We start from the raw sequence: 27,928 nt of genomic DNA, 5'->3' as shown, positions 1-27,928 counted from the left end.
GGGCGGTGATTTACGGGCAGACGGCAGCCATCTGCCCCGCAGCGCCCCAGCTGAGGGCAGCGCGCCCTCCCCGTTCTGCCCGCCCGTGGGGAACCGGCCCGGCCCTCCTGAGGGCTCCCCTCAGCCAGGCCCTCCCCGGCCCGGCGGCCCGCCCGCGGGGAGCCGTCCCTCCCCGCCCGGGGTGGGGCCTGGTTGTCGCTGCCGCCGCGGAACCGCAGGAGGCGGCTGCCGACACGTCCCGCATATAACCCTGCCGCTCGGCGCAGCGCTGTCCTCACTGCTTCCCGACGCCGCCTGGGGACGGCGCTCACCTTGCGCGGCAGCTCGGCCATGGCTCGGCGCCTCAGCCCTGCCAGCAGCTGAGCGGGGACGGACTGAGCCGGCCTCGACTCCGCGGCTTTATACTCCAGCCTCCTGCCTTCCGTCTGCTGCGCCTTCCCGCTCCGCCTGCAGAAGCTCTGCTCGGGGCAGAAGACGCTTTCCCGCCCGTGTGTGCACAAAGCCCAACTTCTCCCTTCCCTCGCCGCGCGGCGGTCGCACCTTCCCCGCCTCCACCCCTCGCTCGGGCCGGGCGGGCTCGCACCCCTTCTCCGCCGCTCCCCCCGCCCGCAGCCCGCCGAGGATGCGGGTGTCGCTGCTGTGTCCCTTGCTCCTGCTCTCCCTCGGCTGCAGCCCGGGCGCCGCCGAGCTCTCGGCTGCCCGAGCCAAGTGCCCGACCCGCTGCGATGTCTCCAAGTGCCCCAGCCCCAGCTGCCCCAGCGGCTACGTCCCCGACCGCTGCAACTGCTGCCTCATCTGCGCTGCGGGCGAGGGGGACTCCTGCGGCCGCAAGGAGGACCCGCCCTGCGGGGACAGCCTCGACTGCCGCTACCCCATGGGCAAGCGCTTCGCCAAGGGGGTCTGCCAGTGCAAGCTCAGCGCCCAGGTGTGCGGCAGCGACGGCCGGACCTACGACAACATCTGCCAGCTGAAGGCGGTGAGCCGCAAGGCCCTGCAGCACGGGCTGCCCGCCGTCGCCCAGGTCCAGAAGGGAGCCTGTGAATCGGGTAGGAGCATGGCGGGGCCTGCCCCATGGGGCCGAGGGCAGCGGGTGGGCGGCGCAGGGGCGCGCTGGTTGCCAGGCTGAGAAAAACCGTGATGTTCAATGGCCTGGGAAGGCTGGGGGGTTCCAGGGGGTGTAAGCGGCTACAAGGTGAAGGCACCTTGCCCCGCTGCTGTGGCGTGGGGAAGGCAGAAATTCCCCTCGTTGATTCTCAGTGCGGACCAGAGGCCTTGGCTGAGGCTTGGGAAGGTTTCCCCTCGGTAGTGTGGCTGCAGATGCCTCAGCAGGAGGTGAGTGTGCTTGTCGCCGTGGAAGCAAGCTGGGTGGAAGGCGTTAGGCTGTCGGGGCAGGGCAGTGGCCATGTCCTCGGCTATCACCCCTTCTCGCGGCAGAGTGTGCTGGCCGGGCAGCGGTACAAGCTTGCTCTTGTCCTGCCATTGCCGCCTGCGTGTGGTAACGTTGGCACTCGCTGCTGAGGTGTTTGGGTGGCATCGCTCGTGCAGATTGCGCTGCACATCCATCACACCATGGCCTGCACAAGCAGAGCAGGGTCCAGGGAACGCTTGTGCTCTGGGGCCTCCCTGGTGGTGTGTGTGGGGTTGATTGGATTCACTTGACAGGCATCTCTAGGCAGAAAATGCCTCTTAAAGCCATGTAGCTCCAGCAGGGCAGAAAATGCACCAAGTAGTATATAAAACATCTAAAACATAGCCTTTTGCCAGTTTTGTTTTCTTTTCACAAGAAGTTTTGTAGTCTTGTAGAGTCTAAAGTGGGAAAAAAATGCTTGCAAACCTCCTTTACATTTTAAAATACTGACACTCAGGGTATCAAAAGGTCTTATCTTTGCAGTAATGTGCTAAGGCCTTTCCTTTGATATTGTGATATGCTACGGCAACTTCAGGCTTGGAGGTTTAACTTAAAGTTTAGTAATCACTTAAGTTGGTAACTTTTTTTTAGTATTAAAATGGGTCACTTTATGGAAGTGGTAATGCTGCTAGTATCTTTTCACATACTTACTGATAAGTTATTTTAAGGGTTTGCTTCTGCTACCTTTCTCATAGTGTTCCTGGAAAGAAAAGCCATGTGTGTAATGGAGTTTTAAATCATGCATTAGTGTTTCCATTATGTCAGGTGAACGACAAACCATCCTCTTCATTCATAGATAGCAAACTTGCCAAAATTATTGGAAGGGGTCAGAGGGAAAAGGGCTACCTGTTGTAGCCTTTCTGTGAATAGGGGACCTTTCATATAGGACAAACGATGTCCATGGAGTTCCTTTAGGAGTATCAGAGCCAGCAATTGCTCCACACGCCAGCCTGGAGCTGCAATGATCGGTCTCTCCAGTATTTTGTAGTTACAAATTGCAGTTTGCGTGTTCATTTTCACATCAGCATCCATTAGTTTTAGTACTCCAAATACTTGGTTGGAACTGATCCATGTGAAATAATCAGAATGTTTAACTAAAATGAGAGTTAGCCTGCATCTAAGGGCTTACTGAGTGCTTAGGGTTTGGTATATATGACATTTTCTTTAAGGAATCCTACTGAATCTACTGTTAATAGGCTTAGGAATTTGGAGCTGTGAGGTAGAGGTAACTTTTTTTTTCCAAACAACTATTTTAGTGATTTTAGTGTTCACTTTATTTTGGCTTTATTTTTTGTCCCAGAAAGCCTCAGCTTAGATGAAGCATCTGGTTCTCTGTTAAGTTTTAATTTTTTTATTCAATTCTACAGCTGCACAAACTGAAGCTCAAAGAAACCAAGTGTCTTGCCCAAGGTCAGACTGAGTTGGTGGTTGAGCCAGGAATAGAACTCAATTATGGTATTTTTTGTATTTTTTTTTTTAAACAATAACATGCAATGGCTGTAATGAGAGGTTTAGAAGAAAGTCGACAGTTTAAAATTACTGTCGAGTTTCTCTCTTTTTCGTGTTCTTGAAAGAAATCTGGCCTCAGGTGACTCAGTTTGAAGGGCTAAGCTAGTTTTGAAGTAAGTGCAGTTTTATTTAACCATACATATATTAAAACAATCTCAAATAACGGTAGCCTTACATAGCGTGACTTAGGCCATTTTCTGGACATGCAGTGACCCCGAAGAGCAGCTTTTGAAATGTCTACTCCAGTCCATTTCCAGTTATTTATGTTGATGCTAAGTTAGATTCTGGCTGTGATAAACCAAGATAGGCTGAGAAAATTTACTCTGATTTCCTAGTGACAGAAGTCTGGTGAACAAGGATGCATGAAAAAGGAGTATTTAAGGATGCAGAAAGGAAGGGAGGAAAGAGGTACCCAGGATGACCAAGTGGTAATTCCAAAATTGACAGAATTTAAAATACTTTTTTCCTTGTTGAAGGCCTGGATTAGCTTGAAGAACACCAAGCCAAATTGCAAGTTTTAGATGCAATGTTCTAAAAGGGGTGTGTGCTGCATGGAGATACAGGAACTCTATCATTGATGTTCTTCAATATGCCTATGCCTTGAAAACAGTTACTCATACAGTTAGCCTTATGCATCTGAGCAGACCCATGGACTTCTCTGAGGTACAAATAGGAACAGTCTGCAGAACTCTTCATCAAATTTAAACTAAGTGCTGCAAGTATTTTATTTTTTTGCCTCTTCAACAGTAGATAGCATAATATATGGGAATTTTCTGAAGCAGCTAGCTTTTTCCTGCCTTCTGTCACCTACTGTGAGAAAGACAAGCTAGTACAGGCCAGCATATAAGTAATGGCATAAACCTTTATGGAAGACAGTTTCTGTAATCAAAGACCAATTCTTACAGAGCCCTGTTTCCCACTGCAGCAATTCTAAGTTTTAACAATGCCACATATCAACCAATTAAAGTGTCAGACTCCTCACTCAGAGGATTCACAAGGTCACCTGCAATCTATGGCCAATTTATGTCAGACTTTCGCACAAAGGGCTATTTATGATCTCTCAGTGCAACATTCTTAGCACAGTTAATTCTCTGCGATGATATTTTACTAATGGCTTCTGTGAAGACAGTTCAGATGTCAAAAGATTTGTATTTTCGCACCGAGGACGTGGAAGACAAAAGTTATTTTTTAAAAAAAATCAGGGTGTTATTTTGTCAGTGCAACAAGGGAAAATGTAAAACTGATTAGAAAACTTACGAGCAAAGAAGTTTCAGAAAACAAGTACTTTGGCTTTGACACTCATCCTTTGCGGAGTTGTGCCTGAGAATGTCCTCTGCCTTGTTTAACTGAAGTCACTCTCAAAAAGCGATCATGATGTAAAGCCTTACCCATGTCAGTCAGATCTTTGCAAGATATGAGCCGAAAAATTCAGTTCCCTGAAAGAAACATTTGAAATACAGTTAATGCATGAGCAGAATCATTGCACACAGTTCTACATGGGGTGTTTGGAGTGTGCCGGTACATAACCTTGAAGATACAGAAGAACAACTAAGCATATCATTACTTGGCATTCTGAGAAATTGGCCCATTAAGAGATACTGAAGTCTCCTCCTGGTATTATTGTCATCAAAACCTTACAGCTGCCTCCAGCTGTATTTAGGGAAACGTACTGCAAAGTATCAGCTGGAAACACAAACTCTAGTCACATTCTTCTTCTGATTGTTTTCCTTATGTCTGAGTTTGTTTTGAGTTCCTGCAGGTGAGGATGAATATTGTACAGTGTTTGGTAAATATTCAGAATATAGTACTTCACTGCTTTGTGCAGGATAGCTAACAGGAAAGAGAGGTTCTCATTGCGTCTCCTCATGAGAGTCTCTTGGGAAGAGGGAATAACAAGCATCTGAAGTCAGTGAGGCAGTGAGGTGTCTGTGCTGGAAAGCTTGTGGCAGTCAGTCTCCGTCTGGCCATTGTGATTGCTGCACTGCACAAGAAAGCCACTTTGGTGTTGGTTCACCAAATTGTTTTCGTCTGTGCATGGTAGACATCCATTGTATAAACAAGTTGCCTGAACCATAATGTGGCATTAAACTCACGAAGGCTTTATGGTCAGTGCACAGCTATGCAACTTGATCTTAATGCTGAATTCATCAGAAAAGCTGCCCATGAACCTATGTTTCCAGCAGATGTTTCTGTTTTTTAAGCAGAGACGTTATAATCTTTTATTTGTCTTTCATTTATTTCCATGAAAGCACAGTAGGGACAGTGTTTATCCCTAGTGATCAGATCTGCCAGGTTGCAGTCCTCCCTTAGACATAATAATTTTGCTGAACACACAGATCTTTTCTGAAGCTGGTTTTGAAAGGGAGATGAGGGAACAGCCTTAAAAGAATGAGTTTCCCAGGCTCACAAATTCTTAATGAATATAAAATTGTGGATTTTAATACAACATAGTGTCTTTAAGAAAGCATGGAATCTGATTTGATTTAATTCTACAGGGAGTAAGTTGGCAGATATTCAGAAACATTCAGTCTTTTGCAAATGTAAATGGGTCTGGCTTTATTGTCTTCAGTGGGATTATGCTGATTTATTTCTGCTGAAACTTTTTTCAGTTCTCTTCATGCTACTTTAACTCTTCAAATTTGTTGATTTACAGCAGTGTTAATGAGATTGTAGTGGGTCTGTAGTCTCTGAAAAAAAGTAAATAAAACTCTATGAAATTAACTCATAGCCCGTAGATAACACTACTACCCAAGAAAAGTCTTAAGCTGATAATAAAGATACTCCTATCTGACAGGCACTTAGCTTTAGCTTTAGTTGGAGCCCATAGACCTGGAAACATAAGATCAAATTTTACAAAACAGGCTGAACATCTTTAACTCCATTTTATGCACTTACATCCAAATCTGGATTTTGAATGTTCTGGGAGAGGAGCTGTAGAGCCTCTGTAGATCTAATCACTTAATTGAAACGATAGGATGGGGGTTCTGATCTGCTGAAAGTCTGGCTGATTTGTGACTATGGAGCAGATTGGGAAAATCTAGTTCTTTTGATTAAGAACTGTGTAGACAGCTAAAGACTCATACAGTATAAATCTCGTTTTACTTCAAGTACAACCTGGTTGCAGCACCTTTGATATCTTGGTTATGTAACAGATAGTTAATGGGATTAAATTATGGCTTTTTGCCAAGATGAATTAGCTTTGGTTAGTGTGAGATGCTTTTGAACATGCAGTAATAACATGGAAAATAATGGCTGTTATTGAGAGACCTTTGAAAAAATATGTGGCAAATCTGAGTAGGTCAATAGGTCAAAACACACAAAGCTGCTGTAAACTCAGAGCTTTTACGTTCACAGTCCAGCAGAGGTCTGAGAGCTGCGTGAAACTCTGCTAGACAGCAAGAGTATCTGGCCAGGGGGGAGAAAGAAAAAGACATGTGTTTAATTTTATGTTTTAGAAAGAACACTAGCAGCAGCAAGTGTCTACCAACTAATGCAAATTAAAGGATAGATTGAAGGTCTAACATAAGGGCCTGATTCTGCTGCTACAGTTATAACATTTGTTTTCGGGGTGACCTTATACAACATGCAATGTTGGATGTTGCCTCTTTCTTCAGTTTCTCAGGCTGCAATTCCTTCCTTTCAAAGTATATTGAGAACTTCTGATAAAACCAACAGTTTAATAATTATACACTAAATGTTATTAATAATAGCCAACACTTCAGTTCCCTTAAAGAGAGCTGTATTTGTGAGAGTAAATGTTAGTTGGCAGTTACATCTTCCAAGTCCACAGTTTGAGTTCCTGGCTTGTCATATAATGTGTTTAAAGGTACTTATCACTCCCAGCTTGCAGAAAATGATTCAAGAGAGATCAGTTTCTGTGAAGGCATCTCAACTTTGTAAGTCAGTTTTCATCAGTACTTAGTCCCCACCAGACACTAGTAAGAGCAGCTCATCTTTAATCAGGCCAGTAGGTCTTCGGCGACACCGTTCTTACAAAGTTTGCATGTCTGTTACTCTTCATCCTCCTTTGTTTCAAATTTCCCTTTAATATATAGTGCAGATTTGGATTCACCTTCAGGTTTGAGTATTGTGTCCTGACTCCCAACAGACAGGTTCTGGACTTCTGCTCAGACTAAGAAATGCTTTCACTATGGTGTGGAAAGAAGACAAGCTTTGCTTCAGTTTTACAGCCTCATCTCTGTATTGCTGCATTTTGGTTTTTTCCACTCTTTCAGTGTTTACATTCATCCGCTACCTCTTTCAGCCTTTTTCTCTCTGTCTACCCCAAATCTTACCTGGAAAGCTGCTGCCACCCATGATGTTTCCCTGGTGGCTGGTCAGGAGCAGTGCAAAACTGACTTCTTTGGCAGGCGTCCTCCTCTGCTTTTGGCTGTGTGCAATGCTGTGACAATTCGTCATGGGCAGAACAGTTCAGCACTCAGCAGATGCAAATTTAGTTGCCCTGACTCACATAGAGATGTGCAGATTTACACCAACTGAAAGCCTGCATTCACCATGCTTTTTCCCCCCAGTTCTATGCTAATTCATCAGCTGAGGGTCTAGCCAACTATCTTTCACAGATGGGTAGTCATTTCTATTAAGATAAATGTGTTGATAATGTTATGTCCCGTTAGTGAACACTGCTCTGTATGCAAGCATTCGAAGTTACGTTAGTAGACTTGAAAGGCTACACTGCATAAGCAAGCAAGCTGCTTGTGAACTGAAGGTAAGATAAATCTTCAGTGACCCAGTAAGCAAAATAAATAACAGTATATTGTGCTTACATTTGACTGTCCTCTGTGATTCCTGTTTGCGGTGTCTTTTAAACTGAGTACTGAAACAGGCATGTTCGATTGGTTAGAGGGATTTTTTCAGGGTGCGTGAGAATGTACGTAAAAATAATAGACTGAATCAAGTCCTGCCAAGTTGTTCCTTCTGTTTATACCATATCATATAAATTTAGCTTTCTAAATGTAAGCATGGTTTCTTTCCCCTCATAAGTAAATCCCATGTCCAGTAACAGGAAAAAGAACTCACAGACTTCTATGGAGAAATGCCTAATTGCCTTGATCTGGTTTCTTCAATATTTTCTTCCTTGTTAGCAGTGTTGGGTCCATTCCATAAGTACCTGCCTTTGCTTCAGGTCCTTTGGATACTGTGGTAATGGGAGGCCTCTCACTTTCTGACTTTGTTGGTCCTTTAACACTTTATTGTGAAAACTTTCTGAGACTATAGGAACTATAACAACTATTTCTCTGTCACCCACTATCTTATGATTTTTTTCAAATAATAGAATAGATCAGTGAGGCATCTTTTTTGTAAAAAAGGCTAGACTCCATTGTGCTGTAATCTTTATCCCAAGTAATTTACAAGTTTTAAGGTTTAATGGTCAGTAAAACACCTGTAGATGAGGCTGGTGAAAATGATCTTTGAATTAAGAACTACACAGAATACCAAAATGCATGAGAACTCTATTAAACTTCTCTCTCCTTTCTTTTCTCTGTATCTTGCTTTTTGTGTGTTGTCTCCTACCTACTTTAGTTTTAAAGACTTGGACAGCTGATGAAAGAAAAGTATATACTTTCAAAAGACAGAATCTGTATCTGGACTCATGGTGTTATGTGATCTAGAAATGGGCAGTTCTAGAAGCCTTAAAACCAGGTGTTGACTTGGTACACAAGAGCTACTGTAGAGTAAATCATTATTCAGCGTGAGTTGAACTTAGAGCAAATCGTGATGTTGCAAAGCATCATTTCTGGAGAGTTGATATTGTTTAGAAATTAGAACTTAGACCCTCTGCCTTCTGACTAAATGGCAGAAAAAGAATATTATCTCCTGGGATAAACAGTGTGCTGTTGCACGAGATTTGAAAAAACCCAAAATTGTTATTGCTGTATCTGATTACAACTCGTTTACCCACTTCCCTAGATCCCATAGTCAATTTTAAAGCATCAGGCTGTGAACATTAAAGATTGCTATATGAGTGTGGCGATATGTCCCCTAGCATATGTTTAACATATGTGGTGATTGATATGTCCCCATGTGTTAGGGATTCCAGATAACTATGACGTTCTAGCACAAGCAGTATTCTTTCTTTGTGATGTTGTGACATTAGAAGCCAGGATGCCGTGGCCTTTTTTCCCTTCCCTTCAAAGATCTTCATTCCACATAATTATATTCAGTATTCATAAATGCTTGTATAGTGCTGTTTAATGTAGTACTGCACTGGCTTTTACCAGAACTCTTAGTATTTAGTATTCTATTGCTATGCCCAGCTGCCTTGTGACAGCTTAAATGTGATTTTGCAAAACTTAGAATCACAGAATCGTTTAGATTGGAAGAGACCTTTAAGATCATCAAGTCCAACAGTTAACCTAGTACTGCCAAGTTACCACTAAACCATATCCCTCAGCACTAAATCTACATGTCTTTCAAATACCTCCAGGGAACCACTTCCCTCAGCAGCCTGTTCAATGCTTGATAACCCTTTCAGTGAAGAAGTTTTTTCTTATGTCCCATCTAAACTTCCTCAGTGCAACTTGAGGCTGTTTCCTCTTCTCCCATTGCCTGTTACTTGGGAGAAGAGTCGGACCCCCAGCTCGCTACAGCCTCCCTTCAGGTAGTTGTAGAGAGCGATAAGGTCTCCACTCAGCCTCCTTTTCCCCAGACTAAATAACCGCAGTTCCCTCAGCCACTCCTCATAAGACTCGTGCTCCAGACCCCTCACCAGCTTCCTTGCTCTTCTCTGGACATGCTCCAGCACCTCAATGTCTGTCTTGTTGTGAGGGGCCCAAAATTGAACACAGTATTCGAGGTGTGACCTCACCAGTGGTGGGTACAGCAGTACAATCACTTCCCTGGTCCTGCTGGCCACGCTATTTCTAATACAAGCCAGGATGGCTGTTGGCCTTAGGTGCAAAGGTAATAATTTACAGCAGGTTTCTAATGTATCTGCTTCAAGAAATCCTAACTTGAGTTCTAAATGCAGTTCCCAAGTGCTGCAGCTGTATTACTCAGCACTTGTTAGGCCACATCTAGAATACTGTATCCAGTTTTGCACCCCTCAATACAAGAGAGGGATTGACAAACTGGAGTAGAGTTCAGGAGAGGGTTGTGAGGACAGCTGGAGGGGTTGGACATGTCTCCTGTGAGAAGCAGCTAATGGAACTGGGCTTGTTCAGCTTGGAGAAGAGAGAACTTCAGGAGGACCTAACAGCAGCCTTCCTGTACTCATGAGGAAGTTATCAGGAGGATGGAGCCAGGCTCTTTACAGTGGTGCATAGTGGGAGGATGAGAAACAATGGGCATGAGTTGAAACATGAGTCTCAACAAGAGAGGTTCAGACTAGATATAAGAAAAACTTTCACCTCGTGAAGGGCAGTGAAGCAGTGGGACAAGTTGCTCAGGGAGTTTCTGGAGTCTCCGTCCTTGGAGGTTTGCAGGTCCCTACTGGACAGAGCCTTTGAGCAACCTGGTCTGCCTTTGTAGCTGACCCAGCTTTGAGCGGATGGTTGAATCTCCTGTAGAAACCTCCTGAGGTCCCTTCCAACATGACTTATCCTGTGACCCTATGTGTTTTGGATAATAATTAGTAGTTGACCTGAGAAAATACTCCAGACAAGGCTTGTAGACTTCCAAGAAAGTCAAAAAACTTATAGCCAAGTGATACTGAGGTTTAATTTTCTCAGGATCAAGCAAAATGCTTTATAAGTTTTCAACAATCTTAATGACTTTGATTTCTTTTCCAATACCTGTTTGGAAGCTATCCCAGTAGGAAAAACAGACCAATTCAAAGTGTATTTGTCTTGCCTACTTGATAAAAAAATGTTGTCTTATTAACATATCCAATTCTTTCTGCTAGTATAGGTCACCTACAGTCCAGCAGCCCAAGATACAAATTCAACTTCATAGCAGATGTGGTGGAAAAGATTGCACCTGCAGTTGTGCACATTGAACTGTTCCTCAGGTAACATTTTCAATTTTTGTGTTTTAATTGCATTGTTTAACAATGGTCTATAAAGATTTGTCCAGTGTAGTAATTTTCATTTTGAATTCTTGAAGTTCACAAAATACTCTGAAACATTACAGCAGGTTCATTTATCCAGAGAACCACCCATTTGTGTGTTTTGTTCCTGTTTAGTAGATCTATTTTATTGGGCATACAGTCTTTAAGGTACTTTACAATACATATTGTCTGCCATAAAATAAGGCTGTCTCATCTTTGGAGGTCTCTTCAGCTTTCACTAAAATGTGTTGCTTGCTGGATTATGTTTATTATCTCAGTTTAAAAAAAAAAAAGCAAATCCAGAAGGTAAGCTGGAAAAACATAGCTCCTTGTTGCTTATTCCACTTTCAATGAGAGGTGACTTTATTTTGGCAAGGAGAACATTCAGAGGTAGCATGTTGACCAGATGTAACCTATCTAAACACAGAAATGATTTCTGATATGAAAAAAATGTACTAAATTTGCTGACCAAAACATACCAATATTCAGTGTACTGAAGCTGAAGTTGAGGCGGCAAGTTTAACATTGAGTGCTCAAACCAACCTGCTGTCAAAACAAATTACTGAAAATACTATATGTACTCTATTACCTGAATACTTTTCTGCTTGGAGGACTCTAATTTTGCATAGGCTTAAGAATTTATTGAAGAATAGGATTTTTTAATATGCAAAATTGAGATGATCAGGTTTTCTGACACATAGCTTTATGCACATTTTCGTTGGTCTTTTGAGAGATTATTACAGTTGAAGATGTTTAAGATCTTTGCATATGTAATTAAGATAGACTGTTCTTTCCCTATAAGTAAATGTTTGCCCTGCAGCCTGCTGGGTGCTAATTGTGATACTGCCTTCTGCCTGGGATTGGCTCCAATTCTTTACGGCTGAATAGTCCAGAATTTTCAAACAATTTCCTAATAAGGGCCACATCTTGGAAGAAAGAAGAATTTGTGGACCTTTTCTCATCCTCTACTGCCTGGGCACTTTCTGTTCCCCTAACAAATCTAAGGTCATTACAGCAGTTGTTCATAGAGAAGTCATATTTTAAACAGTTGCTAGTCTTTTAACTGTCTATATTGCAGCAAATGTTGTTTCCCACCAGGTTTTACTCATTGTTAGTGATTTTAATTTATTTTCTTTCACATTACCAGTCCTTTCAGTTTCCAGGCATGCTTTTTCCTGCCAGGCTACACTTGGGCTTCATGATTCCCTGAGATGCCACCTCTTCCTTTACTGCTCTGTTCAGCTGCAAGGTTCCTCCTTCTTCCGTTTTCCCTGTTAGAGGATTAGTCCATTTGTCAGCCCTGCTATTTCCTGTCACTTTTCTTCCTGTGTAGAAGCAGCAACTGGTGGGACTTCTCCTTCCCTTGTTGTCACTTAGCCTCTTTGCAAGGAAGGCTATAAAGATAGAATTGGAAGCCAAAGGAAAAGGATGCTGTGAGTTGTCTGAAAACCTTGGTTCCTGTCTCCCTGTCTGACTAAAAGCAGTCACCATTTTCAAAAAAGGATCCTTTCTTTGTCAGTTTTTTTTAATTTAATTTTTGTAAGTGTTGTAACATTGGTCATCAAATTCTTTGCTATTTCTCAGGGTGAAAGGTGGTAAATGATTTCTAACGTAATCTTCTCTAAGTTGTGCTTCCCTTATGAGTTATGATTACTTGCTTTTTTTGTACAGGCATCCTCTCTTTGGTCGAAATGTCCCACTTTCCAGTGGCTCTGGCTTTATTATGTCTGATTCTGGTTTAATTGTGACCAATGCCCATGTGGTGTCAAGCACCAATGCTATATCAGGGAGACAGCAGTTGAAAGTGCAGCTACAGAATGGAGATACTTACGAAGCAACCATCAGAGACATTGACAAGAAATCTGACATTGCAACAATAAAGATTCACCCTAAGGTGAGTGGCATAAACAGGTGAATTAATTTGGGAACCCTCTTTCAGTTTAATTTAGTCACAGAGTGATTGGCTGGAATATATGTTTAGGCCTTCCTTGGAAATACATCTGGGGAAAGCAATGTACCGAACAAACTGTTTCTGTAGACCTGAAAATTTTTCATGTCTTAGAATAAAATTACTTTGTCTACTGTGCTAGGAACTGCTGAAAAATAAGAAGAAAAAAAAAAAAAGCAGCTCAGTCAATTATCTTTACCTGAAGACCCAGTCTATTTTGGCTAATCCTTCAGGCTTTGTGCCAATACATGGATTGCAAGATGGTACATAGTGCAGGGAGAGTGGCAGGCTGGTCAATACGTGGTTTGTATGCTATTTCTAGGAGAGGGAGGTAATAATCTGCTGGAAAACTAGGAAATTGTTTATGAATCTTGCTGACCTTTTTCTTTTCTGGATGAAATTGAACGGTACTGTTGCTAGCAGTTTGTTTCTGAAGACATATTAAAGCAGTAACACCCTGCAGTATACTAATTTTACCTGGCTTAAGTTTTGGGTGTACGATAGCGAGTGTCTCTTTCATTAATGTAATGGAAAGTATGTTCCTAACTTCTTCCTAGTTTTTGATCATTCCAATCAGGTTATTTTCAGGTATAAACTAATGGTTCATTCTTTCTTTCTTTCTTTCTCTGTTTATGTAAGAAAAAACTACCAGTATTGTTACTGGGACACTCTGCTGATCTGAGGCCAGGAGAATTTGTGGTGGCGATTGGAAGTCCGTTTGCCTTACAGAACACTGTGACAACAGGTATTGTCAGCACTGCTCAGCGAGATGGCAAAGAACTTGGCCTGCGGGACTCAGATATGGATTACATTCAGACGGATGCTATTATTAATGTAAGTACTAGGTATGTGAGGAGCTGAGCTTCACGGTCCTGGGACCTTGAAATCCCCACCTATTAATCAGGGAAGTGTGTGCTCTGAAAGGTGAATCCACTAAATAAAAGCAGTTTTGTTTAAAATCAGTGATAGGCTCTTCTTTTTATAAAAGACTATGCAGTGTCTGTAAGTTGTGTTCAGGCATTAGTGTTGTGAAAGGTATGTTAAATAAAACTGCCCTCTCTGAGGTTGTCTATGAAGATGTTACATATGACAGACCTTCTCATTCTGTAGATCTTATGCAGTAACACATGGTTGTATAGACCAGCAGTAAATCAACCATTTCTCTCTCTGCTTGTTCAACTAATCTGGCCAAGGAAGCTGTAGAATAGAGCCAAGGTTTCTTTCATCTCCATGCATTAAAACCAGATGGAGTAGTCAAGTTGGTAGTATCTGCTTCAATTTAATGACAGGACACCCAGGTAAGAACTTGAGGGGGTTGGTTTTTTTGTTGTTGTTGTTGTTCTTGTTTTCCCTTTGCACATGACATACTCCCAAGTAAGAATCTAGATGTAAAATAACATAAAGTTTGAGATACAGTTTGGAGTTAAGAGTCCTAGCACTGCATGTTGTATAGAAATACATGAAAATAATATCCCTTCAGAGCAGCTTGGCGGAATCCAAAGAGTTTATGTAAGGTACTTGGGTGTGTATATGACTTGTAGTGATTCGAAAAAGAGCACTTAATGCATATCTGAGGTAGAAAATGTATGGCTTGAATCTGTTACACATTGAAAGGAAAATATTTACAGGATTTATTTGCTGGACCTTGGTATCACATTTGACATAACAAGTCATTACACTTGGCATTTTACACATGTAAAGTGCTTCACAAATACTTATCACAGATTTTTCAAGAGAAATTGTATGGGGGAAAAAAAGAGGGTAATTACTTTTTGTGCTAAGAAATGATGTAGAAGTGAACTTTTTTTCAAAAAGCTTCTGTATGATCCAGGAGCTGAACTCCTTAAGACATTTAATTGGAATTACTTTCTTCAGTTGTAAAAGGAGAATAGGAAAACTTATGCAAAATGGTTTCTTTGGGAGCACACACTGAAGTGGTGGCAGAGACAGAATTGGAACATGGGATTCTTGACTTCACGCCTGTACACATTCCTCAAGATCAGACTGCCTCCTAGTATATACTTAGGCATTCACTGCCCTCAAAAGCCAATGAGCAAGTTTAGACAAGGGTAGCAGAGTGTGTCAGATAATGCTAGGAATAGTGATAGTAGAGGAGGTAAGGAAAATGACAATATATTTGAATTGCTTTGCCATCTGAGACCAAAAAATATGAAGATAGTCCCTGGCATAGGGATGCTTTGTGCTTAGCTAATGCACTGGTTTTCTCCTGAGAATGGGAGGAGTTTGAGAGCTGGTCTGTTCAGAGCATTCCTGTGGCTCAGCCAAGACTTTCCTGCAGGAATGTGCATGCAGCTGCCTTCTGAGAAATGCTAGGACAGCAGGAACATGGGGCAGTAGAAAACAGGGCCATACGTTCCTAAATGGAGCTATACTGTATGTGCTGAAATTCTTTCATTATCACATCCTTTAAGCAGAGGACAAGTGAATGAAAGATGATATGCTGAGGAAGGATGAAGAATCATTATCTTGGTTCCTTTGTGTCAGTCAGACAGAAAAATCAAGTTTGTAGCCTCTGATGACTGATACAATGTAAGAAACTGATCTCTTTGTTTAAACTCAAACTTTGAAGCTGTTTTAAAAACTTTAATGTCTGTTTTATTCTTCTGAGAATCTATAAGGTTTGCCCAGTGCTATCTAAGTATAAACAGTTTATATGGCTCATGTTGCTGTCATGCATCACTTAGCTTTTGTTTATTTTGAGTGGTAAGTTGCTGCTCTTGGCTGTTCGGTAGACCTGAAAACTCTGGCCTCACTCAAAAACAAACTTGTTGAGCCAACATAAGGATGGACAAGGAATGTCTCCAGCTCCCATTTCCTGTAGTCCTGTTGGATGTTTCCTTTGAAGGCCATTAGGTATTAGACAATTTCAGACTGCTCAGAGCTGCTATATGCCCTCCCTAGGGACGGTTGTATGTTTGTGGTTACTAAATCAATCCTTACCTTGCTCTGACAGTCTTTAGAAGAATTGAAATACTCGTTTTAACCATTTAATGATTCTTCTTAAACTTAGGGTCTAACTATTTGGAGTGGTAAGTTGCTGCTCCTAACTTAAGGCTTGTTTCTGAAAAGAAAAAAAATCTAATCGTCAGAGGTGTGAACAGGTAGGGTAAGATCTACCTGTAATCTTCTGCGATCAATACTGTGTCTTTCAGTGCTGCCTAAGAAATGACCTGCTCTCTTTCATTTACTTACAAACAAAGTACTGTTTAAAATGAAAAATGCATTTCCTACAGTGAAGCACCGATTTATTGTTCCCTTATATCATTTTTACAGTACGGCAACTCTGGAGGACCTCTAGTTAATCTGGTAAGTCCAGGTGACTTGGTTTTTGTTTTGTTTCAAGAGCTAGTTTGAAATAAGTGGGAGAATTTTATTTTTTTTTTTAAAGATTCATAGGTCATACCACCTTCCAGTCATTCAAGCTAGTGGTAGGCAGATACATGGAGCTAATGCAAACTATGCAAATTAGGTCTCAATTCATACACCATTGAAAAACGTTTCCCCATAGAGCAGAGGAAACTTTACACAGCAGTGAGGAAAATGAGATCTGGTAGGAGCGGTTATGCTTGTTCACACTATGAAAACTTGGGATGCACGGCAAAGATAGGACCTGGTTAATCCGCGTAACTAATTTTAACATAGATTTCTTTAAACCAACACTGATTTTGCAGGTCAGTGAATTGTGGCTGTAGTGGTGGTAGTGACTCCACTGCCTGCTCAGCAGAGGGAATCTCTTGCCGAGTGGTGAGATGGACCTTGGATGAACAAACTGTACTGTAATCTCTCTGGCCATCAGTTAAATGCGAAAGAGATTGTGAATCAGAGCCCAGATCCTCCCTTACAAGTAATGTTTATTTCTTGAGTGATTACAACACTAAAATTTCTTACACCAGCGTTTAATATGAAATGCTAGGCAGTGACCTGAATGCTGTCACTGAGGAGCAAATTGATTGTGTGCTGTCTCTCAACAGGATGGTGAAGTCATTGGGATTAACACCTTGAAGGTCACAGCTGGAATTTCGTTTGCTATTCCTTCAGACCGCATCACTCAGTTTCTCACAGAGTCACATGACAAACAAAGTAAAGGTAAGGTCTGCAAAAAACAGTGACATCTTCCATTTAGTATCCTGATCTGTTGGTGAAGTGCCAAAAGGCACGAGTCTGGGATCCTATTAAAGGAGCAGCATTATGTTACAGCATAGAATACCATAGACCTGGAAATAGAAAACAACTTCACAGAAGCGGGAGAGACGTTTTATTACTCAAACCCCTGAAGAGTAGACAGTATCTGTATAAATCCGGGAAAAAGGGCCTTTGAGGATAGTGAGGATACGGATAAGTCATTACAGTCTTAAATGATCTTGAGAAATGATGGGGACTTGTTCAAGGAGTCTTATCCTTCTATTTCACATATTGTCCAAGCAAAAATGTGATTAAGGTGTACTGTGGAGAATAAGGTAAGAATGTTTTAAAACACTTGTCCACAGATGGAGTGTAGTGTGTGCACTATAAGTGGGTGGTCTTTATTTTGCCATGATCATCTATGTCAGTCCTATATAATTGGATAATGTGATAGACTTTAAGACCCCGGTGGAAGAAGAGCTGTGTGCTAATTCCTGAAAAAATACATGGGGAAGTGGGGCAGAGGCAGAAAAAAAGAAAGGACTCTGCACCAAAGACCATAAAAATCTAAATATACCAGCAACTGACAACTACAATATTCTGGACTTTTTTTATGTGCCTGCCTCCTATCTGTCACACTGTACGAGGTGTCATACTACGTGCTGCACAGCCAAAGCTGATCTAGTAATGCTTCATTCAGGCCAAACCTTCCTTTCTCTTTTGCTTGCCAATTTATCTGTCCACACCCTACTCATCTTGTATCAGGACCGTTGGCTGCTGCTTCTCTTGGATCTTTATGATATCAATCTTTTCTTCTCTGGAGTTCATCCAGTTGCTGATGCCAGGGTTGTTTCCCTACACTGTTGTCCTCTCAGCATTCCCTTAAAATTATTCATAGAATCATAGAATGGTTAGAGTGGGAAGGGACCTTAAAGATCATTTAGTACCAAGCCCCCTGCCACGGGCAGGGACACCACTCAGTAGACCAGGTTGCTCAAAGCCCCATCCAGCCTGGCCTTGAGCACCTCCAGGGATGGGGCATCCACAACTTCTCTGCACAACCCATTCCAGTGTCTCACCACCCTCACAGTAAAGAATTTCTTCCTAATATTTAATCTAAATCTACCTTCTTTTAAACCATTTGGTTTAAAACCATTACCCCTCACCCTACCACTACGCTCTGACCAAGAGTCCCTCCCCATCTTTCCTCTAGACCCCCTTTAGGTACTGGAAGGCTGCTGTAAAGTCTCCCCGGAGTCTTCTCTTCTCCAGGCTGAACAAGCCCAACTCTTTCAGCCTGTCTTCATAGGAGAGGTGCTCCAACTCTCTGATGATCTTCATGGCCTTACTCTGGAATTGCTGCAGCAGGTCCATGTCCTTCTTATGTTGAGGGCCCCAGAGCTGTATGCAGTACTCCAGGCGGGGTCTCACCAGAGTGGAGCAGAGGGGTAGAATCATCTCCCTCGACCTGCTGGCCATGCTTCTTTTGATGCAGCTCAGGATGCAATTGGCTTTCTGGGCTGCAAGTGTGCATTGCTGGCTCATGTTGAGCTTCTCCTCCACCAATACCCCCAAATCCTCCTCCTCAGGGCTGCTGTCAATCCATTCTCCACCCAGCCTGTATTTCTGTTTGGGATTGTCCCAACCCATGTGCAGGACCTTGCCCTTGGCCTTGTTGAACTTCATGAGGCTTACACAGGCCCGCTTCTCAAGCCTGTCAGGGTTCCTCTGGATGGCATCCCTCCCTTCAGTGTGTTGATCGCACCACACAGCTTGGCATCATCAGCAAACTTGAGTGTTGAGGGTGCACTCAATCCCACTGTCCATGTCACCAACAAAGATGTTAAACAGCACTGGTTGCGGTACTGACCCCTGAGGAATGCCATTCGTCACTGATCGCTACTTGGACATCGAGCCGTTGACCACAACTCTTTGAGTGTGTCCATCCAGTCAATTCCTTATCCACCGAGTGGTCCATCTGTTGAATCCGTGTCTCTCCAATTTAGAGACCAGGGTGTCATGCGGGATAGTGTCAAATGCTTTTCATGAGTCCGGTTGCTCTTCCCTTATGAATCAACAATGTAATGCCATTGTAAAAGGCCACCAAATTTGTCAGGCATGATTTGCCCTTAGCGAAGTCATGTTGGCTGTCACCAGTCACCTCCTTATTTTCCATGTGTCTTAGTGTAGTTTCCAGGAGGATCTGCTCCATGATCTTGCCAGGCATAGAGGTGGGACTGACTGGCCTGTAGTTCCCTGGGTCTTCCTTTTTTTCCCTTTTTAAAAATGGGGGTTATGTTTCCCCTTTTCCAGTCAGTGGGAACTTCACCAGACTTCCATGACTTCTCAAATATAATGGACAATGGCTTGGCAACTCATCTGCCAGGTTCCTCAGGACCTGCAGATGAATCTTATCAGGTCCTTGTGCACCTTTAGGTTCCTTAGATGGTCTTGAACTTGGTCTTCTCCTACAGCGGGCAGTTCCTCCTTCTCCTGGTTCCTGCCTTTGCCTTCTGTGACTTGGGCAGTGTGGCTAGAGCACTTTCCAGTGAAGACTGAGGCAAAAATGTCATTGAGTACCTCAGCCTTCTCCATATCTCAGGTGGCCAGGTCTCCCATTTCCTTGCAGAGAATGCTTATGTTTTCCCGTGTCTTCCTTTTATCACCAACATACCTATAGAAGCTTTTCTTGTTGATGTCCCTAGCCAGATTTAATTCTGTCTGGGCTTTAGCTTTCCTAACCTGATTCCTGGCTGCTCAGACAATTTCTCTGTATTCTTCCCAGGCCACCTCTCCAGGCATCTGCTCATATATTTGAGACCACCACGATTCTGATAAGTCCTCTCATCTGTGTTTGGCGGAATTCCCCAGATGAGATTGTTTTCAATTGTTGATTGATTGGGGGGGGGGCGGGGCGGGTGGGGGTGATGAAAAAGTTAATTATGAATTATGTGCTGAAAAGTACATTTCAAAGTAGCTGACATAGTCTTGTTTCGGCCAAGTTAGAAAAAACAGACTATTTATTCATCTAGGTTACTAGGGTCTGTATCACTGGTGATGTTACCCTTCAGAACCAAACTGCTTATCTCAAAACAGAGAGGAGCGATGGCTCACCCTATGCATGGCTCTAGAGACATGAACGCAAGCCTTGTGCTGAAAGCCCACCACGTGCCAAGGCGTTCCTGGTAACTGAGGCTGGAAAGTCAGTGACGGCTGGAGATGCCACCACTGAAATCAGCCACCTTGCTCCTTCAGACACCTTTGCCTTCAGAGAATGATGAACCCACTTGAGAGCAGCTAGAGGGCCTAGAGATAACTTTCCCTACAGAAACTGAAGAAAAAAAAAATAACAAAAGATTCAAGTTTATCTTGTGATTGGAATGTACTGTGTGACTCTTTTCATCGTTCACATTATCCCCTAATCAAAGGAAAAGGATTCACACTTACTCTTAGCATCAGTGTGACTGTGACTGCTTGGCATATCCTAGGCACAGGCAATTTTAATTTTTTTTTTAATTTTAAAAATTCTTTTTGCTTTTGCTTGCCTTAAGTACCTCTTGTACTTTTGCTGGAGGTCGAACAGGCATTTAAAGCTCTTGATGCACAAAGAAAGAGAATTTCTAAGAGATATTTTGACCATATTTGAGACATAGTCTGCATTTTTTAGGCCTTCAGTAATAGTTTTCACTTTTGTTTTATAGGCGTTATTTCTTGACATAAGTAATTTATGTAAGCAGAATTTTTGGGATGTTTTTATCATGTTTTTCTTTTGCTCCAATTACGTGTCAGTAGTTTCAGTGGGATCCACCCTTATGGTACAATTAGGTCATAGAAATAAGTTTAAGGGTATTACCATTTTGCTCTAAGTATCATATTGCCTGAAGATGATAAAATTCCCTTAGGAAACCACTCTTTCAAGATTTACTCTCTGGCATATAGGAGATACTCAGAATATTGTTTAATAAGTTTGACCGTAGTCTTTTAAATCTCAGTTGATAACTACCAGTTTTACATAGAAGGCATATATTTTTGAAGTCCGATCCATTGTATGTAACTGCAAATAGATGATCTACTGAAGTACACGAGTGGAGAGAGAGGAAAAAATGAGAGGATGGCATTTGAATGAAGTATTTGCACCGATTATTATTATCGTCTAAACATTCTATATTACCTAGTGCATTTTCTTTCCTTACTGTGGAACAGAAATCTCTATAAATAATGAACTGCTTCTAGGAACTTGGGGTCACCTGCTTGTGGCTTTCTATTAACTCAAAACAGATTTAAGTTTAAACTAGTGGTTGAGGCAGGTTTGCTTGACTTTGTACCACTGGAACCAGTGTTTGATCTGGCCTGGTGTTCAAAAAAACAAAATGCGATTTGAATGTCTCTGCTGTGCTCTGCTCCAGCTTTTAAGCTGCACTGCTTTCACATTTATTCAACCTTATTGTTCTAACATATTAACATTCTTTTAACTGCTGCCAGGACTTCACCTTGGTGATGTGCTTCTTAGATTTACAATCTCATTATATTCCGCTTCTCTTAATTATTTTTTTTTTCTTCTGCCTCATGATTCCACAAACTGCCAGAATGACAGGTTTTGAGACGTTTTATTCACAGAGCAGATGTAAAATGACAGTGGTAGTTTCAGGTGCCACATACTGTTCTGCCAATGTGACTTAACCCTGACGTCAAAACGCCTGTCCTTTGGGTATGATAAAATGCTACAGCTGGTGGTCTGTGTCTGTTCAGTCTCTGCTGATGCTTCTAATAAACTGGACAATTATATTCCCTCTAATCATTGTTAATGAAAACTTTTTTTGTTTGGTGTTTGACTTGGGTTAAATTGAATGGAATGGAATTTTGCACAATTAAAGGCCTGAAGTTTTTTTACCTGTATTCTGACATAAAACATGGCTGTAGGATGGGAAGGGGAGGAATCTGGACTGTGCTGCTAAAATAATCCATAGCTCTTAGCTATTAGTTTTACTTTATACAATAGCCTGCTACTGTTATAGTGTGAACCACTATTTGCAGTGTGGCAAACTTATTGTGAAGAAAGGGCTGAAGGCTATTTTGAATTTTAGGGCATCAACAGGAGTGAAATAATATCCCAGCCTGCCTGAAGAGGAAGGTAGAATGAGATGTTTAGCTGTGAATAGGTTTGTAGTTACCAGATTTATTTTTTTCCCCAAAGCCTTATTTTTACATGTATCATTAGCCACTGTGGAAATAATTCCCTTTTAGGTCAGTGGTATTTCTGCTGTGTTTTTTTTCATTCTTGCCCAATGTCCACCTTACTGTTTTGTTTCTTCCAGGTCAGTTTCTTTTGTTCCTTCTTTCATTTTCATTTATCTTTCATGTAAATGTTCTTAACTCAGCCCTCAGAGTATGCTTTGTGCTTCTGCGTATTTCTGCATCACACAGGTGATGACCAGCAGCAAACTGTTTAAAGCGAACAGTAAACTGTCACCAGAGAGTCTGTCATCTATGTGTCTCATGAAGACAACTTGATCATTTAACTTTCTAGATTGCAAGGACAGCGGATTGTTTTCAGGTGGCAGAATTATCATGTTTGGATATTTTCAAAAAGTGAAAACTTGCATTTATGCCATATAGACTAGAGAACCACTGTAAGTGCACTAGTTCGTGGCCATGCCCGAAGCTTTTGAGATGTCAATTTTGAGTAATTGAACTTCTTCATGACACTCTTACTGATTTTGATCTCATTAGTTTTGCTTCAAAGTAGAGGAGAGACAGAACATTTCAGGGAAAAGCAGGGATGACAGTTACAGATGTAAGATTGTTCAGAGCGTAGTAAATCCAATGCTTAGTACTCAACATTTTCACTGACACTAATGGGAATATTGGACATGCATATGATTCAGGACTGATTCCTTTACTTGGGACTGTTTTTCTTGTGAGGAATAGGAGTTAGAGGACACTGTGTACATCTCCTTTTCAAGCTGTTTCCTCACATGAGAACATGGAGAAGCTCAAAGAAATTGTGAAGTAGTTATGCTGGAACAAGTAAGGGGAAATATTGTTTCATACCGGATATAACTAACTATTGAAGCAGTCACTTCAGGAAGTCATCAAACTGCATTTTTTTCATAAGACAGCTGTGTAATATCATGACTACTAAAAGCCAAGTACAGAAATGTGGTGCTGTTCCTAAAGGAGTGAATTTTCACCATTTAAAATTCTGTAGAGTCCTGGCTAATCATAGATTCAGAATAGTTTGGCTTGAAAGGGACCTTTAAAGATCATGTAGTCCAGTTCCCCCTGCAGTCTAAATCTGCCCTCTTTCAGTTTAAAACCATTACCCCTTGTTCTATCGCAACAGGCCCTACTGAAAAGTTTGTTCCCATTTTTTCTTATAAGCCCCCTTTTAGATACTGGAAGGCTGCTGTAAGGTCTCCCCGGAGCCTTCTCTTCTCCAGGCTGAACAAGCCCAACTTTCTCAGCCTGTCCTCATGGCACAGGTGCTCCAGCCCTCTGATCGTTTTGGCTGAGGCTTATGGGTTTTTTTTTTTAGAACTCCCCTTTCATTCTTTGGGGTAGAAATAACAACCCATTTGCATTAGGGTCGATGTGAGTTTTTTGATTATCCTTTTTCTGAAAGGTGGACATTTTGATTTATTTAAATCCCATTTCTACATTTTAGTGAGAACACCGTATGATTAAATAGTCTTGACCAGTTTCAGCTGAAATGGTAGTTCATTATGAAATTTTCCATTTACTGATGTCATGGGATACTAGATCACAGAAAATTTCCTGAATTTCCTGAAGGAAAACCCTCACAGAGTGTAAATGAACTTCTCTCTTACTGTCTCTTGCAAGGTGAGGGATTGTCATTCTGTACACCAAGGCTAACCAAAATAAAAAATGACCTCAGCGTAGATGTGTATGATTTCTGTTTAGTTTTGTTAAAAGCTGATGCATCCTGTTTTCATTGGCAGGTATTTGGGTTCATCAAAGTAGTTATTTTTGTCAGTGTTTGCCTAAATTTCTTAAATATCCTCTGTGTTATTTTCAGATGGGAAGAAACGTTTCATTGGCATCAGAATGCTGACAATAACACCTGCGTAAGTATCTTAGAAAGATAATCTATATGATCATGCGTAAAAGATGTGGTCAGTAGCGGTTCAAAACTTCATCATTCATCTTTCATTACAAATCTACAGATAATCCAGAAGCGTGCATTAGCTTCTATGAAGTCTGGAAACATTTTAATGATATTGGTGAAATATATGTTCTGAGACCTGGAAAATCACTGTCAGTCATTCTCTAAATACTGATAACGGTGGATGCCCTGTTGGTAGCTGAGGGGAAATTAAGAAGTGCCTGAACACGGATTTTCGTTCTTGATAAGGATGTCTGGAATTACCAGGTTTTAGGTGACGTTTAAACAAGCTGCTGCTTTCAGGTGACCATGACTGCCAGATTACCTGCCTGAGGGCTTGGCAGTAGTTTTGTTAGTGCCAGTGGAGACCATATGATGTGAGAGTTGGTGCCTACCCATTAACTGGAAAGAAAGTAGTTGCTAAAGTTAAGAATTAAAGCTTCACGCCTCCACGTTAACAAAGCCAGAATATGGGCACCCTCCTCTAATTCTTTACTGGCTTTTCTCTCTCACGTTGCTTTGTGTCTTGCTGTCATCCAGATATATTCTGGGATAACAAATGAGGGCTCTTACACTGGTGTTCTTTCCCAGCGGTAGGCACGTTTCCAATGTGACAGTAGACTACAAAATTAAACAAGAGAATTTCCAGCTGGGGTTGTAGTAAAGCCATCTTTGTTTATTGAGTTATGCTCTTGCAGTCCTCCCCAAAGGGTCAGATCCTCAGCTGGAACGAATCAGCGTAATGGCATTAACATCACTGGGCCACCACCAATGGAGAGAAACTCAGAATGTTTCTCTGCGTAATTATGAAGTGAACACGATGTGAGATGTGGCATCCAGTGAAGCAGTGTAAGATGTCTCCAGGCCTCTTTTCAGGACAAGACTACTTCCCTTGGTGTGTTCGCTTTACTCATTTAATTGTTAGCTTCCTCAGTACAAAATCAAATGAAGTGAAGCTGTGTGCAGCCATTTTGGCTTGCTTTCCATCTGAGGGACCCCAGGTTTTCATGGTGGACAGCAGAGTAATCCACCATTAATTTAAAACTTTCTTTGTAGAGGTGGGTTTTAACCCACGCTCTAACCCCACACTGCCACACTGTACACAGACCTGAAATAATGTCACCTCCTCAGAAATGAGGGGATGTTTTTAGAGTCTCATTTTGCAGCTGCTTCCTGTCTTCTTTTAGAAAGGGATGCACAAACAATTCCTCAAGAAAACTTGAGGAAGCTGGAGTTTCCTTGGAAAACCTTCACAGTTTTGATCTATCTGATGATTGAAGTTATCAAAAGCTATGTTATTCTAGGTAAAGACGAACTAAGAATGACTTGCAAAATGAAAGAAGGAAAACAGCAAATTTCTGCGCCATCACCAGCATTAATTCGTTCAGGCCGGAATGACTTTTGTCCCTGTAGAGCACCTAGGACAGAGAGTGCTGCTGTCCCTGTGCCCTTCTGCAGTCCCCTCTCTGCTACAAATAGCAAAAGTCAGGTTCTTGCAGATGTACCAGACCATTAAATATAGCATGCTTTAGCACAGATAAGTAGTTTGTGACTGTGTTAAAATCTGTGTTACTTGTTTTAATCTAAATTCAAATTCCCTCCATTCTCATCACAAGATGTCATTTATTTTGTCATTTATTTTTTGGTCATAAAAATTTGAGAATAAATAAATAATGATTTTTGAATGCTACTGCATTTGTAGTGGAATCAAATGCTACATAATTTTTTTGTTCTTTTAGCTTGGTGGAAGAATTGAAACACAATAATGCTGATTTTCCTGATGTCAGAAGTGGAATTTATGTACATGAAGTTGTTCCAAACTCACCTTCTCATAGGTATGTAGAGCGCATCGTGTTCTTCACCGTAAATAAATCTCCAAATAGATACTAGTCGGTAATATTTCTATTTATATTCAAGTACTTCCTCCTACCAGTCTTGATTTGTATTTAAACAATTAAAAATTGTGCTTTTACATTTAAAAAAAGTTAAAAATTTGTGCCAAGGTTCTACTCACCTCTACAAAAGTGAAATATTTCAATATCAGAACTTTTTAAGTGACATTATGAGACACTAACCATGCAAATTTAAAGAACACCCCAAATACAATGAACCAATTTTTTTTTCTGAAAAGTATGTTGAATATTAATAAATAGAAACTTGGATTGAGTTTAAGCAGGAAACAGGGTAGCATTCACATAAGACACTGTCAGAGCTATTTTCTGAGACCATGGTTTTTCTTAGGGGAAGAGGCTATTTTACAGAACAGTTGGAAAATAAATAAGACACTTCCAAAAATTACTTTAGGAATTATTATGAAAATACAAAGGCAATAAAAGCAGCTATTCTGAATTACATTTGAACAGCAAGAGAGAAAGAATTTACCTGGAGGTCAGTTGTTACACTTTTGTTGTCTTGAAATTTTGAGAGTGTTGTAATTTCCAATGCTTGAAATACATACTGGAGAGATAAAAGCATGTTCTGGAGTGGAATGAGTCAGCTAAAAGTCTTTTCTGTTTCTCCTTTGCTGTAGTTTTGTGAAAGAAAAAGAGAAGGTTAGGCTACTTTTACTGTTTGTGTGCTTTTGCTGTTTCAGAAGAAAATCCCCAATGAAACGATGCAAGCCTGATTTTGCATTTAGCGATTTATTTTTTTTTAATTTTTTTTTTTTCTTTCGCAGTCAGAAGGGTGGAATTTCTCTTCAATGGAAACTAAAACAAGTAAAAATTTATCACATCAGCCAAAGAGGAGGTGAATAGTCTTTGTACTTTTTCTCTGCATAGAATGCATACTTAACTGCTTTTTTAATTTTTGTCTTTGCAGAGGAGGAATCCAAGACGGAGATATTATAGTTAAAGTCAATGGGCGTCCTTTGATGACTTCCAGTGACCTGCAAGAGGCTGTGATGAATGAATCACCTCTACTACTTGAAGTTCGAAGAGGAAATGATGACTTGCTATTTAACATTGAGCCTGAAATTGTCATGTAAATAGAATTGAGGAAGCTCTCACCATAATTAAACTCACTTATTCTGGAACACTAGATACCTCCTTTACAGCTACAGTAATTATACTTCCTGTTGACTAATGACAAGGTGGACTAACTTAATTGCCTGAGCCATTTCTGTACATAGTAGCTAGAATGAATTCAATTATGCCGTTTGTAGAAGATTTAACTTTCAAAGAAATTTAAGAACTGTGTTGTGGGGAGGGGGAGGAGGAAAACAAATTTTGGATAGCTGTTAAAAATGGGGCCCACTTCCAGTTCCTGCAGGTTCAGAGCAGATTCAGTTCTGCGTTTTGAAAGACCAAAATACTACTGGAAGGGAGAAGCATGCTGAAAGGAGAAATTATTCTTAAACTTCAGTCATGGCTGCAGCAGAACCAAGCTATTGCAATGCACAATTGAGCTTTTTTTTTTTTTTTTTAATGTAACTTTTTCAATGTGAAACTAGTATTGGCAAAGCTTGTATTTGTTCTTAGTGCTTGTATGCTACATGTCAATGCAGGTAGATTAAATCTGTAAATATCGAAAGGAACAAAAATGGTATCAGGCTATAGAGTGTTACACCTAGGTCATGCGATTTTGGAATATAGTAAATGATTCTTATAGAATTAATGCCTTATTATATATAAATCAAAACAATGTGCTGAACAAAGTTAAGTTTGAGAAAATGCACAGTTTTTTAAGAATTTGATACAAATTAGTTTTGCATTTTACTGGTAAGCTTTGCTGTAAAATTGTTATACTACTTTTGGCTTGTACTGTGTATGTTTCTACTGTAAGGAGATTAAA

The 27,928-nt window shown here is 41.2% G+C and overlaps 1 protein-coding gene and 1 long non-coding RNA gene across 2 annotated transcripts in view; one reads left to right on the top strand and one right to left on the bottom strand.

Annotated features, from left to right (window-relative positions):
- Positions 1 to 452, bottom strand: part of LOC134516486 (uncharacterized) — a 9,884-nt gene extending 9,432 nt beyond the window's left edge. The window contains exon 1 of the long non-coding RNA XR_010071332.1: positions 312 to 452. This is a non-coding gene — a long non-coding RNA (uncharacterized LOC134516486). The remainder of the gene's footprint in view (positions 1 to 311) is intronic.
- Positions 194 to 27,928, top strand: HTRA3 (HtrA serine peptidase 3). The gene is made up of 9 exons (XM_063336707.1): positions 194 to 1,046; positions 10,784 to 10,883; positions 12,594 to 12,816; positions 13,510 to 13,704; positions 16,165 to 16,197; positions 16,863 to 16,977; positions 24,050 to 24,098; positions 25,876 to 25,971; positions 26,957 to 27,928. Exons 1-9 carry the CDS (start codon positions 623 to 625, stop codon positions 27,120 to 27,122), a joined length of 1,401 nt encoding a protein of 466 aa, XP_063192777.1. The 5' UTR covers positions 194 to 622; the 3' UTR covers positions 27,123 to 27,928.

The sequence above is a fragment of the Chroicocephalus ridibundus genome, chromosome 5 (genome assembly GCF_963924245.1).
Source record: "Chroicocephalus ridibundus chromosome 5, bChrRid1.1, whole genome shotgun sequence".
NCBI lineage: Eukaryota > Metazoa > Chordata > Aves > Charadriiformes > Laridae > Chroicocephalus > Chroicocephalus ridibundus.
This window is presented reverse-complemented; position numbering and strand designations above follow the sequence as displayed.